The following is a 20,726-nucleotide window of genomic DNA, read 5'->3' as shown; positions in this document are numbered from 1 at the left end:
GCTACATCACTCATTGCTACCAAAACTGGCAGAACTAGCCACCCCAAAAAGAGCCTGGAGGAGGCAGGGCCAAAGCCTTATCTCTCTCCCTTTACACACATGCTGGACAACTGACTGAGCAGGGGGGGATAACCGTGGGTTGCACTTCCCTTCCATACCTGAGAAACGTTGTGCTTCTAAGACAGCACCTTCCTGAGCTCCCACTGGAGTTGGCGGGGGCAGGGAGAGGGGGTGTCTCTTAGCCACCCCCATTGCATGCCAATGCCTAAAAGGTAAAGGCTTTAGTGTCCAATTGGAAAACATAAATCCATGTGATATGCTCCTGAGGACACACCTAATCTGATTATTGTCCTACCCACGATCTCATTATGGTCACTATCTAAGAAAAGTCTTATAAGGCCTGTGTGGCCTTGCTGAGCTGTCATTTGATCATTGCTTCCCCCAGCCACTACAAACTGAACATTGCTGCCAGCAGAAAGACGCGTAAGAATTCTGTTCTCACCACACTCTGCCACCCCACACATGGTTTAGGAAGACAGGAATTTCTAGTGGCTAGAGCAAGGGTTGGGAGCCGCTAATCCTGTGTTCTGTTCCCAACTCTGCCGCTGACTGGCTGTCTGACTTTAGGCTAGTCACAGGCCCAAAAGTACAAATGTAGGTGCCTGAGGTTAGACACCCAAATCCATATTTAGGCACCTAAGTAAATGCCCAGTAAGGAAGTGGCCAGATTTTTCAGAGGGGTCGAACACCTGTAGCTCCTATTGATGTTACTGGACTCATAAACATCCACAAAACTACTTTGTCGTCCTTCACATCCCTTCATAAACCTCTCCTTTGCTGCGACGCCTTCAAAACACTTGGCAATGATTAGGTAGCTGGTGTGCTGAGATTACTGCCCATGATGCTGACCAGGACTGTCTCATTGTTTCCTTGTGCTCCCTCGTCTGTCTGTCTGTATCCATCTGTTGTCTCTTGACGAATATTTGGGTCACAGGCTGTCTGGGGCAGGGACTGTCATAGTCATAGAGTTTACGGCCAGAAGAGACCACCAGATCATGCAGTCTGACCTCCTGTATTTCACAGGCCACCAACACCACCCGCCCACTAAACCCAACAACCAAAATTAGACCAAAGTAATACACCCTGCAGGAGACTAAACTAGTGTGTGCCACATACAGGGAACAGGAGGGGCTCAGGTGTGCCAATTCCTGAGGCCCCTGCAATGGTAATGGAATTGATTAAGTAAAGTAGACCCAGATGATCCTGGCAAGCAGCCTGTGCCCCATGCCGTAGAGGAAGGTGAATCACCATCACCACCACCATGGTCACCACCAATTTGAGCTGGAGGAAAATTCCTTCCTGACCCCACACATGGCGATCAGTTTGACCCTAAGCATGTGAGCAAGAAAAAAACCAGCCAAATACCTGCGAGAGAGAGGGAGAATTTTTGGTACCATCTCAGATCACCAGACCACCCCACCCAGTGCCCCATCTCCAGCTGTGACTATCTCTGATGCTTCAGAGGGTGCCTTTTTGTTCCATGCATGTATAGCACCTAGCACACCACGGTCCTGCTCCATCACTGGGGTTTCTAGCTACCCCAGTAATAACCATTGTCAATGAGGAGTGAATCCACTGGAGTTGAACCAGTGTCAAGCTTGTATAAGTGAGATCGAAATCAGGAAAACTGTATTTTGTGGCTGGCTGAAAACTTTCTAAAGTGGAGCACTATAAACACTTTACGCTGATATTTTGGGAAGATTTGTTGTTTAATATTTTACTTTTCAGGTACTTCCTGTATGAGGTCACTGCAGCATTGTCCTTGGTCTCTTACTCTGAGTCCAAATACTGCAGTGCTTCCAGTTCCTTAACATGCATAAAAATGTATATCAGGCCTGATTTCTCGGTGTTTCCAAATCCGCATCAAGCTCAGACATGATACTCCAGCAGGAAGCAGGTTTGTGAAGGGAAGGAGGAGTTTACAGGCTTAGAAAATAGCTCTGTAGCCTCCATCCAGATTTCTGACTAGTTTCTGGCATCCCATCTGGCTGGAATGGTTCTATTTGTTGGGGGTGGGGTGGGAGAGTTGGACCAGCACGGCCTCAGGAAGAACTCATGGCCTCACAGTCTGTTTCACAAACTTCTTTTCAGATGGCACCTGCTTCTGCTGTTCAAAAGTGACTAGACTCCATGCGCACTGATATTATGGGGGAAATCCTGGCCCAATTGAAGTCAGTGGGATCAGGCTCACTGTATATGACTATTGATGTTTCTTCTCTGTATATCTCATTTTTTAACTCCTGTTTTAGCTCATTGATCTTTTCTTTCCCTTTTCCAGATAAATTTTGTATTTCTATTTAACATTGTTAGGATTTTAATGACAAAACTGAGAGCTTCAACCACTTCAGAAACAATACAATACAGGTAAGTTGGCCAGGGCTTTTCACAGTTGTTACAAGAAATGTTCTGACCTCCTCTGTGCAGTATGTACACTGCGGGGTTTTATTAATTAGACACCTAAAACACTGCATACTCCACCGCTTGCCCTGACGTTCTGCCTTTGTATTTTAGGATTGTACACCTAGGCTTGGTAACTGTATCTCCTTATACTTTAGGCATGCCCTGCTAGGGCACAATATCATTGTTCATGGGGCAAGTTATTTTCAGGGTTTTTTTTTTCAAAATGCATCTACAGAAATTTGCATACATTCTTGCACCCATTCCATTTATGTACATGGATGAAAGCAGACACACACAGTTGGGATTTATGTGCAGATTGATATGCACTGTTGAATCTCCTAACCTGTCTACATGCTTCAGGATGCTCATGTGCCTCTACTGTACATATGCAAAAGTACCTGTTTCAGAATTTGGCCCAATGTCACTAGCGAGGTCAGTCTGGTGTAAAATGTGATCCATCAAGAAAGCCACTTTTTCCTCTCCAGTAAAATATGATTGGTTCGTGAGAGGAGAGCATTTAACTCCCTGTTTCAAAATATATTACAATAGCTGTACAAGTGACGTGTTTCTGTAATCCACTGCACTGATGGCTAGAATATTGATGGATCTTAGTTGACTGATGAGTGTAGAAATGCACAACCTGTAACAAATTGCCTCCCCGCTCATGCATGCAATTTTGTGGGTGCATGTAATAATACTTCGACTGCCAAATAAATAGCTGACGTGGAGGCACAAATTCGGATCCCTTTTCTGCGTTCGTAAATTCCCAGCGAAGGCAGTAGGCATTTGAGTACAGGATTGGGTCATATTCTTGAGCCCACGGATCACGCTGGTCGACACAGAAATGTTTCTGTTCATGCCCACAGATTACTGTACATCCAAATACAAGGAGCAATGCAGAGGCCGTAAGCACCTTGCAGGGAATGCTGACTTGAACACCTTGCAAGACTGGGCCTTTAGAGTGCAGAGTGAGATCTTGTATGGTTATGCAGGTCCCTCAAGCTCTGCAGGGGTTTTATGGCAGGCACAACTGGGACTCCCCAAATCATCTGTCACTACTGTGTGAAATCTCAGGCTCCCAAGCTGAGCGCTGAACCCTGAAGTCTGTAAACTGGCCTGCTTGTGTTTTGAAAGGAAGTTTTGCCTGAGCAACGTGGCTTTGTTGTCTGGCCCACTGCTTGCCTTTTGCTTTGGTCCTTGAAACATGGTTTCAGGGTAAGCTGTGAGGTTAATGCACTGGCCTGATGCTCTTGCTTCGATTCCCCTCTGCACAGTCACTGAGAAATGAAGCCCATGGTAGAAAAAAATTCCGTTCTCCCTGCTCAAGCCTCATGCGATGGTTCCAAAACCAACAGGGGGAAAAGACTGAGATCTCAGTTCCTTGCTCTCCCTGGGGTGAATGGTGGGGCATGTGAAAACATTCCCAGACAGCTTGAATAAGAGGAGCTGGCTTTTTCCCTGCACAGGTAGTGATGATCAGATTTTTGTCACAAACTGTTTTCATGAAGCGGCAAAGCTGCTTCTGCACACGCTGAATAAAAATTTCATGCAAGCCTCATGCAGTGCATTGGGGGTCCCTCATGTTTCAGCTAATCTTTTAAACTTAACAGTAGTAACGTCATAAAAGAAACTGCCCTTTTTAAATGGTTAGGCAGCTGCGAGTTGAGACCACTGCCTAGCATGCTGACCAGCATTGTTTCCTTGTGCTCCCTGTCTGTATGTAGAGAAAGAACTGGACTGAGATTCAAGAGACCTGGGTGCTATGCCTGGCCTGCTGGGTGACCTTGGACAAGTCACCTTGCCGTTTTGTGCCTCAGTTTCCCCATCTGTAAAATAGAGAGAATGATACTGCCTTGTAAAGCAGGTTGAGATTTCCTGGTGACAAGCACCGTGTAAGAGATAGGCACTATTATTATTATTATACGCCTGTTGTCTCTTTTCTTACACTTGGAACTTCAGGGGCCGTTTCTTCTGTGTTTGTACAGCACCCAGGGGGGTCCTGCTCCATGACTGGAGCTCCTACATGCTACTGCAGTACAAGTAATATCTAATAGTATTGCCCCAATAGTCGCTTAAACTTGAGAATACACCATATTCGTATTGTTTATTGGTATGGGTGGTAGCTGTATTGTGCTAGATGCTGTACAAACATACTCCAAAGAGACAGCCCCTGTCCTGAAGTACTTACAATCAAAGTATAAGATGATAAGCAACTGGTGAATACAACAAACAGGCAGGAGCACAAGTGGGAGGATACTGGATGGGCACGTGAGCTGCCTGTACTGGAAGGAAATCACTCGCTAAACCAGAAGGGGTGTTAGCTGAGCTCAGGCTTCTTGCTAGTGCGACTGAGAAAGTGGGTCAGAGAGTGTCTAGAGAGAGAAAGCGATGGAGGTAATGAATGTTTCCAGCTGACCAGTGTGTCACTGCAGAGCGGTGCTGGGTTCAGAATGCAGTGTTAGCTGGCAGGGATGGCCAGCATGATCAAAAGCCTTTCACAGAGCGCCTCTCCCAAGTGTTTGTGGCCAGGAGTTTGAGTCACATCGGTTAGCAGCAGCAACAGCAGACAGAAAAGCCACATGATATTTCATAACCTGGTGCGGTGGCAGTTGTTCTTTCCCATTCCCCTTGCCCCCTGCTGACCTCTGCTCACACCACACTGCCAGTAATTGGAATAGACAGTTAACTCCTTGCGTGCCAGATCAGAGTAGGGGCTCAGCACCCTGTTACATGCAGGGATTTCTATTATTTCCCTTCCTTTTCACTGAGAAATGGCCGTGGGTTATTCTTTATTTTCTTCTCATTCTTTTTTCTTGTACATAATGACAAGCATTTCCTTGCGGTGAAGGAGCGTGCCATCTGCCTGTCCTCCTCTTACATTATTATCCTTTTGCCTTCTGTTTATCTTTAGTTAATTTATGAGGACCTGAAAGACACATAGGAATCCCATGCTGGTTAAATGCCAGTTTAATTCACAACAGCAAATAGAAGGATTTTACCTGTCTCCTGGCAGACAATAATCCATCATCTGTTCATATCAATTGGAATCCCAGGGCAAGATTAGACGTTAACCCATATTTTTAATCCATTGTTATCTAGCTTTCCCCAGTTTAGCCCAAATGTTCCTGAAATCAAAGAGTAGAAGGATTATTTTAATCCTTATTTCACGAATGTTAGGGATATGGGGGACAAATCCTGCCCTGGCTTAGAGGAGGTGAGAGGAAAAATGGTCTTGTGATGAAGGCGCTGGACTGGGGCTTCCTGGCTGTGCCAGGCAAGTGGGCAAGTCACCTAATCTCTCCGTGCCTCAGTCCCCCCTGCTGTTAGGGGTGGGAAACACCAGCTCCCTATCACATAGGGGTGCTGTGAGGATACATACATTAATGACTGTGTGGTACTCGCATACAGGCTGACAGGAGCTATGCAAGATAGTGTGCAGCCAGGGGCAGCTCTGTTAACATCGCTGAAGTTGTGCCCGGGCATACCAGGTGCCATTCTCCCGTTTATGTTCCATCGTGCTGCCTGTATCCAGCTGTACCTGTCCAGCGGTCTACGGGGCACACTTCCCAAACCCAGGGCATGCGGCCAATCACATGAAGTGAGGACTGCCAGTTATTTTCATCTTTTCAGCAGCACCTCTCAAACAACTGAATGAAACTCGCATTTTATTTGCGTGGTTTAGCGGTCCCAGAATGAATCAAAAGGCTTGTTTCAAGGCATAGCCAGCACTAGTCACCAATACAGTTGTTTAAATACAGCATCTTACTCCTGAAGTCTGACCGGAAGAGATGCCAGTCGCATATCAGCAGTGCAAATCCAATCTGGCTGTTAAATGTATGCTTCTTCATCTCCCTTAATGTTATAATTATAAATCAGTAATTTCTTGTTGCTTAATTAACTAGCAGACTGGAAATGACACTAATCACAGTGCAAAGTTGCTGGAATAGACTGTAATTTGATCATATCACAAAATCTCGCCACCACAAATCATTTCACAGTTTACTGCCAGCTTCCTTAAATATCACAGTGGTATATTCCAGTCAGTTCTTAGACTCTGTTTAGGAATCTCTCCTAAAAATACACATCGCTAAAAATATGGGACTGGATCCAAACCACTCCTCCCAGCAATTTCTCTGAACTTCTAAATAGTTTCAATCCAGATGTCAATCCAGGCCCATCTTTAATCGCTAGCAATGTTGGATCCCATTGAACTTGCAACGCCTGCCTAGTAAATGTAGTAGTAAACATGAAACACATAGAGTAGCATGTACTTGTCCGTCGGGCCTTTCAATTCATTTTCCAGCGCTGAGAAGGTAAATAGAAGCACCTGTATCAATGCAGGTTTCCCACCACCACTAGGAAGAGCAGGTGTGGAGAGAATCCCAATACAAATCACTCCCAGCTGCCAAAATGCCTCATCGATCTTCACCATTGCTCTCCCTGATGGGAAACCAGTACGGGAGAGCAGCCTAGTGTGCATGTCTAAGTCAGGAACTGGTGAGGAGGAAAAAAACAGAGGTGGCCTGGTGGCAGAGTAGAGGCGGGGGAACTGGCTTGTGGAGGGGAATCTGGGATGTTAAGGGAGTGCTAATGATTCGGGGAGGGGCTTCATGGTGAGGGTTGGAGAAGATGGGAATAACTTCTAGGAGGGGGAGTTGTCTAGGAGTATCTGTTGGGAAAAGATAGAACGATGATACTGATCTCACACCAGTTTAGCACCAATGTGACTCCAGTAAGCACTGTGGAGTCATGCATGGTTTATGCTGGTCTCAGGCCTCCTCTCTCCAGTTCTTCATTGTAATTCCCTGCGGGTGAGTGGTTCTCTGAGGGTTACATAACTCAGCCTGGTTTTCCTCTCCTAATAACTTTGCCTCTCTGCTTGCACCCTACAGGAAGGCAGTCAAGGCTACGTTAGTCCTTCTGCCTCTTCTGGGTATTACCTACATGCTTTTCTTTGTGAACCCCGGCGAAGACGACATTTCCCAGATAGTCTTCATCTACTTCAATTCCTTCTTGCAGTCTTTTCAGGTAGGAGAGCACGCTTAATCGCAAGTATTGGGCACTGCTAAAGGGATCCCCAATGCTCTTGGCTGTGAGGCTTGGGGCAATGAGAACCCCTTAGTACAAGTAACACTTTAAACAAGTTGGCTTAGAAGGTAAATTCATTGCTGCAGGAGCTGTCTTTTGCTTTTGTGTTTATACAGCGCCTAGTGCAATGAGGCCTTGCTCCATGCCTGGGGCTACTAGGTGCCATTGCAATACATATAATTCGTCATTTTCTTTTAATGCTTGTTTGTTTTAATGATGCATGGTTGTATATAGTATGTTGCATGTGGCAGAGACCCCCTGTTAAGTAAGCATGAGTTCACTTGATCAAGAGCTTGGTTGTACCAACTGGAGTCCTGTCCCACCTCTTGTGCAATGGCACATGCTCTTATCTGCAGTGGAATTTGGTCTGTCCCAAACTTTGTTGCTGATTGGAGCATGCACCCCTGAAGACTGTGTTTTCCTGTCACTGAAGTCTGTGGGAGTTTTGCCAGGGCTGTGATCGGAACAGGATCAGGTTTGAATGGGCAATGAGCAGAAGTAGTAACAGCACTCCGGGTCCAGCACGCGGACTCATCATTGAACCCTCGATTCAGGAAGGCACTTCAGCGCATGCCTCATTTGAAGCCCTTCACTGGAGCTGTGCACGTGCTTAAAGTTTAGACATGTCGTTAGTCACCTTCCTGAATAGGGGCCTAAGTTCAGTATTGCCACTGACTTCCATGGGATCAGTCCCTACAGCAGGGATGCAGCCAAGAACACCAGTGCCGATATGCGTAGCAGTGATTGGGAACTACGGCTGAAAGGCAGGGTCTATGACTGTGGGTTCTAAAAGCTTTCGGATATGGATAATGATTTCATATTTGTATTTGAAGCCCAAAGTGTCACTCCAGTAAAAGAAGCACAAAAGCAAAGAAGAAAAACAGCCCTTTTAAACTATTGAAGGAGAGATTTTGTTCCTAAGCAATAAGACTTACTGCATTTTTCACTGTGTAAAATAAATTGCGTATTTTACCTGGTCATGCTCGTTGCCTGCAGAAGAAATGGTTGGTTTATGATGATAATGCTGCAGTGGGGTATGTGAAAGAGAGAACAGCTGGGAAGTAGATCTGTGTTATGATATGAGGTAGTACACCCCATTGCTGAAAGTAAAACTCAGTTGTTGCGATAGATAGTATATTTCTCTCTATCACTTTGTAGAGCAAGGATCTGATTCTGCGCACCCTGAAGTCAATGGTTTCAACAGGAGTAAGCTGTTGCCCTCCAGTTGGGCATCGCATTCCCTTTGTGGTCAGAATGGGACTCTTAGTAACATGATGCTCTCATGGAAAGAGAGCAACTGTCATAGGCTCGTTGGGACTGTAACCAACCCCTTTGTTCTGTGTTTGTATAGGGCCCATGCGGTGGGGTCCTGGTCATAGAATCATAGAATATCAGGGTTGGAAGGGACCTCAGGAGGTCATCTAGTCCAACCCCCTGCTCAAAGCAGGACCAATCCCCAATTAAATCATCCCAGCCAGGGCTTTGTCAAGCCTGACCTTGGTCCATGGCTGAGGCTCCTAGGTGCTACCGCAGTACCAATAAATAACAATAGTAGCTGAGACAGTAAAAGGGATTTCAAATACTCCTTTAGAAAGTGTATATTATCTGCTCTGTCCTGCATCAGTGGACTTCATGCTGCGATTGCGGGTGATCTAATAGGCGTTTTCCATTTGTAATGTCAATGATTACATAACTTTGGGTGAAATCCTGGGCCCACTGAAGTCAGTGGAAGATTTGCCATTGACTTCAGCTGGGCAAGGAATTCACCCTGTGTATCTAGATCAGCTATCTTTAATGCATTCTTATTTATTCAGGGTGATATTTTACCGCCCTGACTTAATGGAGTAGTACATCATTCCCAGCATAATCCCACCAGAATCAGTGGGTCTACTTGCAGAGTAAAACACCACTGAACACAAACATGGGTATGTCTGCATAGCAAATGAAGGTGTGATTGCAGCACAGGTGGGCATAGCCCTAACCTAGCGAGCACAGACAATAACAGTAGTGAAAACATGGTGCCATGGGCTGCAGGACAGGCTAGCTGCCCCAGTACAAGCCCACCTGTGAGCATGGGTATGTACTCATAGACATTAAGGTCAGAAGGGACCATTACAATCATCTAGTCTGACCTCCTGCACAATGCAGGCCACAGAATCTCACCCACCCACTCCTGCAATAAACCTCTCACCTATGTCTGAGCTATTGAAGTCCTCAAATCATGGTTTAAATACTTCAAGGTGCAGAGAATCCTCCAGCAAGTGACCCATGCTTAAGAGGAAGGCGAAAACCCCCCAGGGCCTCTTCCAATCTGCCCTAGAGGAAAATTCCTTCCCGACCCCAAATATGGTGATCAGCTGAACCCTGAGCATGTGGACAAGATTCACCAGCCAGATACCCTGGAAAGAATTCTCTGTAGTAACTCGTATCCCACCCCATCTAACATCCCATCACAGGCCATTGGGCCTATTTATCATGAATAGTTAAAAATCAATTAATTGCCAAAATCATGTTATCCCATCATACCATCTCCTCCATAAACTTATCAAGTTTAATCTTGAAGCCAGACAGGGCTTTTGCCCCCACTGCTTCCCTTGGAAGGCTGTTCCAGAACTTCACTCCTCTGATGGTTAGAAACCTTCTTCTAATTTCAAGTCTAAACTTCCTGATGGCCAGTTTATATCCATTTGTTCTTGTGTCCACATTGGTATTGAGCTTAAATAATTCCTCTCCCTCCCTGGTATTTATCCCTCTGATATATTTATAGAGAGCAATCATATCTCCCCTCAGCCTTCTTTTGGTTAGGCTAAACAAGCCAAGCTCCTTGAGTCTCCTTTCATAAGACAGGATTTCCATTCCTCAGATCATCCTAGTAGCCCTTCTCTGTACCCCATTCATGCTGGGCTGTTTGCGCTTGGCTAAAAGGGATCATCCCGGAGAATAGCCACACGGTGGGGTGGGGAAAGATCTGTGTTGCATCCGAAAACCGCAGCCCCTCCTTTTAAATGTGAAACCCAACCCATTGCTTACTATGGGAAAGGATGGCACTGCAGTTTGAAACCATTCCCACATGTTATGCGTAAGAAGCCAACCCGGCGTACCCTTTTCCTTACCATGGCTGCATGGAAACCGAATTCTGTTGCCCAGCCGTGTGTGATGTCGAGTTGTTAGTTTGCACTGATGTGCCCACCCCTGGTAGAATCACATCTTTATTTGCAGTTGAGACATACCCTGAGGGTGGCAGACTCCAGCCCTACGTCTTTACCTCGTTGGGTCCTATACTCTACTGAGTAGCAATGGGGCCACTCTGGTAAGTGCTCTTCGACATGACTGTGGCTGTAGAAACAGACCCCAAGGAAGTGTAACGAACTGCAGCCATCTTCCTCTAAGAGCAGTAACAGAAAACAGAGATGGGTGGTAAGTTTCTGTCAGCCATTGTGGCAGTATAACTCTAGGACACATCTAAACCCACTTTTCTACATGTGTCACCGTGCTTTGTTCAAATAATGATCTAATAATGATTCCCTTCATTTTTTTCCAGGGTTTCTTTGTGTCAGTATTTTACTGCTTCTTGAATGGCGAGGTAAGTAGCATCCTACGCTGGTAGTGCAATTATCATAAAGTGTAAGCGGCTTGAGTGTCTGACTTTAGGGAAATGAAATGCATTTTCACTGCCTTGCATTCACATCACCTTTGGTACTCTTGAAGACATCTCCATTGATGTGCTTCTGACCTTTACAACTCGCTACATGTTTGCCCTTTGCTTACAATGCCTTTAAAACAGGGGTTGACACGTTAATGCAATGCTGATGTACCTATAGATGATGATTTTTGTTCTTCACTTGAATAATTCATTGCATTTAATTCAGTGTATGACTTCTGAGCTTGTTCAAGATGATTGTTTGTTTATTCAATTGTGATTCAATATCTTTTGTGCCACGCATTGGTTAAGAATCCACAGTACATGACAACACATTTCACATAGGAATTGCCCTATTGAACTGGTCTAGTGGTCTTTCTTATCCAGTATTCTGTCTCTGAGTGATCCGTACCAGATGCTTCAGAGAAAGATGAGGGAGGAAAGCAGCATGGGGAACAAGAACCCATAAAGAACAATTCTGGAATAAGCAGCCCATACCGGAAGTTTCTTACTAACTCCTATCAGTTAGTGGCTGACTTAGTTCCTGAAGTATGAGGGTTTATATCCCTTCTCCATTTTTTTCTTATCCTGCTTATTCTAACAGTGGATGATCTCATTATTCTTATTCATGTGTAATCCTTTATTGAATCCAGCTAAGTTTTTAGCCTCAATGACATCCTGTGGCAATGAGTTCCACAGATTAATTATGCATTGTGCATAAAAGTATATCCTTCTATCACTTTGTGGCCATATATGACAATTTTATGCTGCTACTGCACAGGGCAGATTCTCCAGGGGGCCACAGTAGCCTGTTCTCATCACCGCAGTAATGAACATGGGCTGGTATCTGGCCCACTGATTTCATTAAACACCCCAGACTCTCATTGATTGGTGCACTATGTTACCATTGCCTTGCGTATCCAGATAGCTTTCCATTCTATGGCCTTGACCAGGAGCAGGTAGGCAGTCCTTGCTGTAGTTTGTTTTAGCAGATTATTCTGGGGATATTTCAGTTTTCTTGGGGTGGGAGCAATATCGCATGGACAAAGATGCATTTTCTCTATGGCGGGGTTCCAAGACCTTTTTCCAGACCCTGAGCCAAAGTCACTACTCCTGTAACTCCATTCATTTCAGTGGGCTTACACCAAAGATGACCTGGCCCCTAGAAGAGCTGCCATATTCTTCTCTGTATGTCTTGATAGCTGTGTATTGCCGGACCTGGTGTGCTTTTCAGGTCTGTGTTTGTCCCAACTATGGTTCATCAGTACTAGGGTCCCTATCTGGGTTTCTGTGTCTTTTTATGTCTCCTGTGTGCCTTGGTTTTGACTGCCTAATCCCCAGTGGGCTTCCTAGCTGTTTCTTTGTGAGATGTAGCATAGACCAGGTTATATAATGATACTGACTTCCACCCTGTAAAGTGCTTTGAGATTGAAACATGAAATGTGCTACATAAGGGCGAGGTATTATTATATGACAAATGCAAACTTTTCATTTGAAACAGAAGGTTCCAAGCAGCCTAGATACGAGCAAGAATGACGATAAGTGTTAATATTTGCCACTAGTTCTCAAGAGCCTCTTTGTGATTATATTGCGTGGAAGTACTAAAGCATGCCACATCAGTTGCAGCATTTCGCAGTAGGGGTTCAGCAGTGCCTCTTTGTGAAGAGAAAGGCTTATCAGAAAGCCTGCGTGTCAGCTGTGCCATGCCACCTAGGCTGTGGGAGGGCCTGAGTTGTCAAGCCAGTGTGTGATATGCTTTCCCTTCACTGGCAGGCATGCCATACAACAGATCTTCTCACACCCCTTATTCCTCTTGGTGCAAGCATTCTCCATTCATTTGTGCTTAGCATTACCCAATAAAATGAAAAATAGTTCAAGCTTCTATAAACTTGAAGTGAATTCCACTTGATCTATTAAAAGAATGTCCCAGATGGGGAAAAAATACCATTCAATGTGGGGCAGAGCGTAATCCATTCGTTGCTGAAAGGACCCACCGTGAGTCAGGTAGGATCACAAATCCACTTGATACCCAGCACTTTCAATCCACCTGTGAGTGCTGAGTCTCTTCCATTCTATTAAATTACTTAATTCTGTGCAAGTCAGCTCATCCTTGATTCTTCTATTTCTTCCTTTTTTACCTCCTCTTGTAGATAATCAGTTTTCCTTACCCAAGTGGCTGCTGCTCTGAGCCATTGGTTCAGCTTTATTTTAGGGGGTTTTTTTAATGGTGAGATGAGCCCAAAGATATGGTGATTGGTATTAGAAAGGCAAATGAATGCAATTTTACATTCATGTCTCTAAGTTAGCTGGGGAATATGTACAATCACAAGCTAGGCAAAGAACTCCCCTGTTGACAAGGAAGACAAAAGCACCTCTTTGCACATTGTTTATTCCAGCCTCTCCCTGAAATAATTTGCGCTCATAAAAAGAATCACAGATGAACTTGTTTCTCATGGAATATGTGAAAGGGTAGAGCTCAGTGGCGCTTGGTGACTCTGAAACTGGGCAGGCGAAATTGATCTGCAGATGTCCTCTATGAGCCAGTTAAGCTCATACTGTATCTGTTTTAATACAGGGCAGGCAAATCCTAACCTGAGGAGACTTTGTTGTGGTAGGCATCCCTGCAATCTTCCCACCTTTCGGGAAACCACGGTCCTTTATCAGGATACTCAAGCACTAGCATGTTCGGTGCTTGTTGACACTTATGGATACTGCATTCATCCTGTAGCAGCAGTAAGAATTGTATAACATCCCACAGCATCTCCTGCTATGACTAGAATTGTGCCCTAGGATATAAGTAAGGCTGCTGTTGATTTGGGATCAAAGGGAATCTTGTGTATACCTCTGAGAGCATAATTTAGCCCTATATATCGTAAGTATAGATAAGAGGATGAAGGAAGGGAAAGGATGGAAGAATATATAATGTAAAACCAGACACGTCATCTATTGTTCCATGATCCAATCCGATAGATTTCATTCCAGTCGTGTTTGAAATTCAACATGCGTCCCATCTTGCCACCTTGACTGCATAATGCATGTTTCAGATCTTTGAAATCTCCTTAAGAGTGCTTCTTTTAAATGATAGCTATTACACCTGCTTTCTGAATTTGTATTGTCCATTATTTAAATCCAGATCTAGAAAAACATTATTGGTAAGGCTTTTTGATAGGTTTAGGCTTTCAAAATCTGCAGCGCAGTTGGGACAGTTTGAATCACAATGCCACAGCAGGTTGTCCTAATCATTGCCAAAAGATAGTCAGCTATTCAAAAGTATGCTAATTTTTCATGTGTTAGACTATTCTCTCCGTAATGCATTTTTTTTTGGCTGTGTATATATACATATGCTTATGATGTCTAAACAGTGACCGAAAATAATATCACTTACTGCTTCATTGTATTGGCCACGCCTTGATTTCAACATTATTCACGTGTCTACTATAGAAACGTCATATTTCTCAGTGCACATGAACAGAAATAATGACATAAGAATGGAAATACAGAAATAGTGTTTGCATTCTTCTGACCTCGTCCACATATTTAGTGTGTCATATTTACCCCAGTGTAGCTCAAAGGAACTCCATTCAAAGTAGTGGAGCTACACCAGTTTACTGAGACCAAAAACACCCCCTCACCGGTTGCTCATTTGATTGATATTAATTACATCCTTCATTAATCTTGTGATGTTGCTGCACCCACCTCTCTTTTCAGTGACCTCTGCTTTAGAACCTCATTCTCAATTGCTGTATCTAAGCTTGTTTATAGAGGGGAATTGACCAGGAAACCTATTGTGGAATCAACTATTCTGCAATAACTATTTTGGAATAGCTCCCCGTGTGGACATTCTATTCTGGAATACAAGTCACTTAATTCCAGAATAATTAGTGCATTTCCAAAGTGGAGTAATTATTCTAGAATAAAATCAACTTTTTTTCCCAGAGTCGTGTCCGTGCCGAAAGCTATTCCAGAATAGTTAATGCAGTCAATTTCCCCATACAAACAAGCCCTCAGCCTTTTTAAATGTCACTTTGTGCCCTGCTGGATTACCAGCTACTTGGCTGGTCTGTTTTTGCTTTCTGTGACAGATGGGACTTACAGTACCACATCTCAGAAGGTTGTATGTGCCCATTCTTGCCCAGATACTGTGGTATTGGGAGCCTTATTGTATCCAACAAACAATCCATCTCTTAGATGGCCAAGCCCGCTTTTAGCAAGGACAGGAGTATGGAAAAATCATTGCTTTAAAGCTCTTTTGATTCTGTGTTCTGATCTGTTCCTCTGTCCCCACGGAGCGCTGATGAGCTACTGACTGTCTGTAGCAATTATCAAGCAATATGGACTGGAGATGAAAATGATTGAAGTCCCTGATGTGTTGACAATCTGTCATCTGTGAAACTTGCCAGCAGAAAAGAGATTTATCAGGCTAGATGTGTTATGTGTTTGAATACAAAGCTGGATGCTGAAATGGATATGGTGGTGTCTGTTGGTCTCTTTCATGTCTAGAGCATTGGATCGTAGATTCTTCACCTGAAAACATTTCATCCCAAGTTTAATCACTCCTAAATCCTGTCTGCTTTACAAGTACTGGATATTGCTTTGTTCCTGTAGTACTCTCCAGAGTGCCTGCAGATAGATGTTCCTTCCTCACCAGTAGGACTTTATGCAATTACTTGTATTATCCATCTCTCTCCCTGCTGCACGCTTTCCTGATAATTTTCACAGCTCTTCTAGCTGTTTCTTCATTCCACACACACACCTGGAAAGATCATAGAGAAAAGGCTCAGAGAACGCAGTCTCTCCACTCCCTCCTTTCAAACATCAGCTGCAACATTTCCAAATTCGGAGAGTGGTTGGGATTTTTTTTGAGAAAGACTTTAAGATGAGGATCCTTTTGTGCCTGTTTGGAGGATGGTCTCACTGCTTTCAAAGAAAGGCGCATCTCCGAGTGCCTTATTCATCTGGAGACAAGTTCTGCCTTCGTTACTCTGAAGTCAATCTGGAGTAACGCTTTGACTGTAATAAAATTACTGCAGATTCACACTAGCATCATCAAAGGTAGATTGGGGTCTTTGTTTCTCAGAGCTGAGCCTTTCTATGCTTTGTGGCAATCTTCTGCCCAGATAATCCTGTGGGTAGTTTAGCAAAAGTTTGCTAGAAAAGGAAGTTTAAGTGATGCTTATTTTTGCTCATCGCTTCTCTCCAGACTCATTCTTTGTTCAAATTTAATTTTAAAAAGCCAGTTAAAATGACGTTTCAATTCAGCCTTCTGTTCATTTTGCTATATTAATGTATGTTAAACTTAAACAGCATAATGTTGGGGAACTATGGATACTAATAATGGATACTTCCTTTCTCTCTCCCTGTCTGTCTTGTCGATTTAAACCATCAGCCTTTTGGGGTAGGGACTGTCTCTTACTCTGTGTCTGTACAGTACCTAACACTGTGTCACTACTCTACCACAAACTATAAGAAAAACAAGTGGGCCAACTGTAAATCCTTATGGAAAATAAAATGGACTCCAGTACAGTGCAGCTTGTGGTGATCCATATGGCCACTTCTTCAGGCAATGAGGTTTTCCTGTGCACCTTGCTCATTACAGGTTGTTTCTTAGGAAGGGTGACCAGATGTCCCGTTTTTATAGGGACAGTCCCGTTTTTTGGGATTTTTTCTTATGTAGGTGCCTATTACTCCCCACCCCCTGTCCTGTTTTTTCACAGTGGCTAGGCGGTCACCCTAGTTTTAGGAGCTCCCTGGGACTGAGTGATCTAGTACCTTGTGCCCCCCTTCTGCCTCTGAGTAGAGGCCAGAAATGAATTTCCCTTGCCTCCAAGAAGAGCCCGCCAGGGTTGCCCAAATAACAGCCAGAATCCAAAAGCCTCTTAAGAAAAGCAAGTTGTGTTGTAAGTTACAAAAGCAAAGGCAAGTGGCAGGAAATCATCTCTAGCCTAAGGCCTGGATAACAGCCTTCGCCAGGCAGGCTAAAATCTTGTAGTTACAGTTGGGTTAAGCAACTACGTCCTTACGTCTTAGAGTTTAGTGTCTCCTGGGCAGTAACTTAGAGCATCACAAATAGGACCTGTCTTTATTACCACTTCCTTCTTGAGAAAGCTTCCTAACTCCGCCTTCTTCCTGACATGCCGCATCCCCCAGATGTTTGCACAGAAGGTGTGAAAGAGGGGGGGAGCTTGACACACAGCCACTGCTTCCCCTTTCCATCCTCCCCCACCCCGTTCGCAACACTCTTTTGTCCCCCTCTGCTCATGTGGGGGGGGGCAGGGTCAGCAGCTATCCCATGTCACTAGGAGGATAACTTTTTCCCTGGTCCCTTTCAAGTCATCTTCTGCCACTATCATACTGCTGCTGTATTCCTCCATAGAGGAATGTTCACTACACCAGCCAGGGCACTACAGCAGCTGCTTCATATGCTGTGTTGCTAATTCATGCAATATTTGGTGCTTTTCTTAAAGCCCCAGCTACTGGAGTCATGGGAATACATAAGAATCGCAACTTTCTTTTAAAAAAAAGTTTCCAGCCCTTGTGGTTGTGGAGAAAAACTTGAAAATGTGAAAAAGCATAGCCTAACGGCTCAGAGAGCAGAAGGCCTATAAAAAGAACCCCAACTTCATTATTTTTCTAAAAACTCATGGTTTGCGGAGGGGGTGGGTTGACTCATGATTTGTCAGTCCTTAGGGTAGGCAGTAGTGTATATAGATCCTTCATATGGAAGAGCTAGGCTATTAAATTACTATCTGTCAATAGGGCCTAGAATGAGATGAAGGCAGTCTATTTTTACTTCTCCATTTCCTCATGTTTTCGAGTGGGGCAGTGCCCCAAGAACAGAACAACCATTGCACCGACAACCGTAGGGCCAGTTGTGGCAGGTGTAGTTTCATTGACTACAGTGAGAACTGAGTCCATGGGTCACATCCCGCCGCTGGTGTAAATTAGCATAGCCCCATTAATAGGGATCTGGCCCCATGTATCTGAGAGTAAGAAATGGGCCAAATATGGCTAATTATCTTATGTATTCATCTGGGTCCCTTTACTGTAGTACCCAAGCATCTCACAATCTTTAATGTACTTATCCCCACAAGGCCCCGGCAGATAGGGAAGAGCTCCTGCCCTCAAGGTATAGAGGCACACGTATGCATTTCAGTGGGATTTAGGCACCTAAGTACCTTGGAAGATCTGGGCCAAAGAATCTAAGTGACTTTCCCAAGATCTCACAAGGAGTCTATGACAGCACTGGGAATTGAACCTTAGTCTCTTCAGCCCCAGACACATGCCCTGCCACGCCTCACCCACTGGGCCTCTCCTCTTCCTTTCTCCCCTGGTTACAGTTTGTAAGAACTTCATTTTGCCATGGCCTTGACACAGACTGCGACTAAGTTGGATTGTTAAATGTCTATGCATCAGCACTAGGGACGGCTAAAGCAGTTCAAACAAAACAAGCCCTCACCCAAACGTGTACCCAAAATACTAGACCAACTGAATCCAAAGTTCTGTTGTGGTTCATAAGCATTTGGGTAATGTATTTTTAACACATAGTTGTGTTGCTTTCTGCGTATCCTGGCCTCCCCTGGGATGGAAAGAGCATGAGAAAAGATGACCCTGTGATATTTCAAACCTGACTGAAATCAAGTGGCACAGGGATGGGGCCCCTAAAACAACCCATTTTTGTGGGATTTCAAGCCTGCTATTTCAAACCTCAATTAGCAGGCTGCTCTCAAATATGTAGGTGCAAATTCACCCCTGGCACAAGGCCTAAATACCACTTAAATCCTGAAAACAGCACTTCAGGAGGATGTTAAGTGGTGCATGGAGCTGAATTCTACCTGCAGACTTCAATGCAAACAGTACTTGCATATCTGTGAATTGGATTCAGCCCTGTGTGTTTAAATTAGTTTTTTAATCTGATAGGCAGGTCTGATGCATCCTTTGAGAAGCCGCGAGTGTAGGAAAAATGACACAGCGTGCACAGATGCCTGTACTTGTGTTACCAACCACTTAGCAACGATAAACCTTGATTGCAAACTTTTATATTTGTCAATCACAATATGGATCAAGATGTTCCAGAAAGACTCTTCGAAATTGACTGACAGGTCACAACAGCACATTTAATTTTATGTAACGTGTTTGTTTAATTAAAACGTCACTGCTGCATGTGTAGGCAGTTTGGCAGGAGGTTGTTCTGGAGAAAACTGCTTCTCCATGCAACACTTCTATAGGGTAGATTTGAGTGTACTTTAATTAAAAGAGCTTTATTATTTCTGATTTTTTTAATTGATGGAGCTGTGGTCATCTTATACTTCCCAGGGATGTGTTTGACTTCTCTATACCTATGTATTTTGGTGTTCACGTATAGCAAAACTGCATACTGGCAGGTGCACGCTTCCACTATATTTTATACTTATTGAGTGTGTGTATGTATGTATATATAGATGCATAGATTTTAAAATCAGACAGGACCATTAGATTATCTAGTCTGACCCCCTGTATAACACAGACCATAGAATTTCACCCAGTTACCCCAGTGTTGAGCGCAATAACTGATGTTTGACTAAAACATAACTTCCAGAAAGGAAGACCTCAAGAAACAGAGCGTTGAACTCTGCAACAGTTTCAGTGCCTTGCTTCAGCATTGAGTCACGGTGGAAATATAAATGCAGATGTTAAGAGCTGCATGGAGAGCTCTTGATATAAATAGTATGGGTTGATAGGAATTCTCTGTGATAAGAATAAGCCAAGTAAACTAAAGAGCAAAGTGTATAAGATCATAATTAGGCCAGCCATGATGTACGGATTGGAATACTGGCCAATGAAGGAGAGAGAAGAGCAACTATATTACACTGCTGAAATAAGCATCCTCAGGTGGATGCAGCGTAAGATGAGAGCTGATGACTGCTTACTTTGCTTAAGAGCCTTTGGTGAGGGACCTTGTCCAAGGCTTTCTGAAATTCTCAGTAGACTATATCCACTGGATCCCCCTTGTCCACATGCTTGTTGACCCCCTGTGACGTTACCGATCATGGCTTTGGACTAGTCCTTAGCGTGCATTCGGAGCCCTTTGGGATCGCAAGCCTGCAGGTCTCTCTCTAAAAGCTGCACTCAGGCTGCGCCACCAGTTACCGGCTCAGTGCAGGGAGCTCAGGGTGACATTCTCTGGCCTGTGCTATGCAGGGGGTCAGACTCGATGATCGTCACAGTTCCGTCTGGTCTTGACACCTGAGGCTGAAGAAGCCTGTCTCTAGTGTTGCTGTTGAGTATACACTGTAGGAGCTGGGCCCCCAAGAGCCATGGCACTGAGGAAAGTGCAGGATGGTGCCTGTCTGAGACCCACGTCCCTTGGGGGGCAGCCCAGCAGGCTGGCATGACAGGAAACATTACCTCCAGGAAGGCTTGGATGGTAAACACTGTGTCCAAGAGCTGGGATCCACTGGTGCCCTGGAACAGAAGAGTGTGCACTGAGAAGCAGCTTTTCCATCCACCCCAGGCTTCCCGCCGACCCCTACAGGCCACGTTGTGCAAGTGCTACCACGCT

The 20,726-nt window shown here is 44.5% G+C and overlaps 1 protein-coding gene across 2 annotated transcripts in view; it reads left to right on the top strand.

The window, feature by feature from the left end:
• Positions 1-20,726, top strand: part of CRHR2 (corticotropin releasing hormone receptor 2) — a 255,839-nt gene that overhangs the window by 224,181 nt on the left and 10,932 nt on the right. For both annotated transcript variants that reach the window (XM_077809521.1, XM_077809522.1), the window contains 3 exons: positions 2,339-2,424; positions 7,353-7,488; positions 11,090-11,131. In XM_077809521.1, the coding sequence (XP_077665647.1) occupies positions 2,339-2,424; positions 7,353-7,488; positions 11,090-11,131 (264 nt within the window). The remainder of the gene's footprint in view (positions 1-2,338; positions 2,425-7,352; positions 7,489-11,089; positions 11,132-20,726) is intronic.

This window comes from Eretmochelys imbricata, chromosome 2, assembly GCF_965152235.1.
Source record: "Eretmochelys imbricata isolate rEreImb1 chromosome 2, rEreImb1.hap1, whole genome shotgun sequence".
In the NCBI taxonomy this organism is placed as follows: Eukaryota; Metazoa; Chordata; order Testudines; family Cheloniidae; genus Eretmochelys; species Eretmochelys imbricata.
The sequence above is the reverse complement of the archived record's forward strand: the minus strand, read 5'-3'. Positions and strand labels throughout refer to the sequence as shown.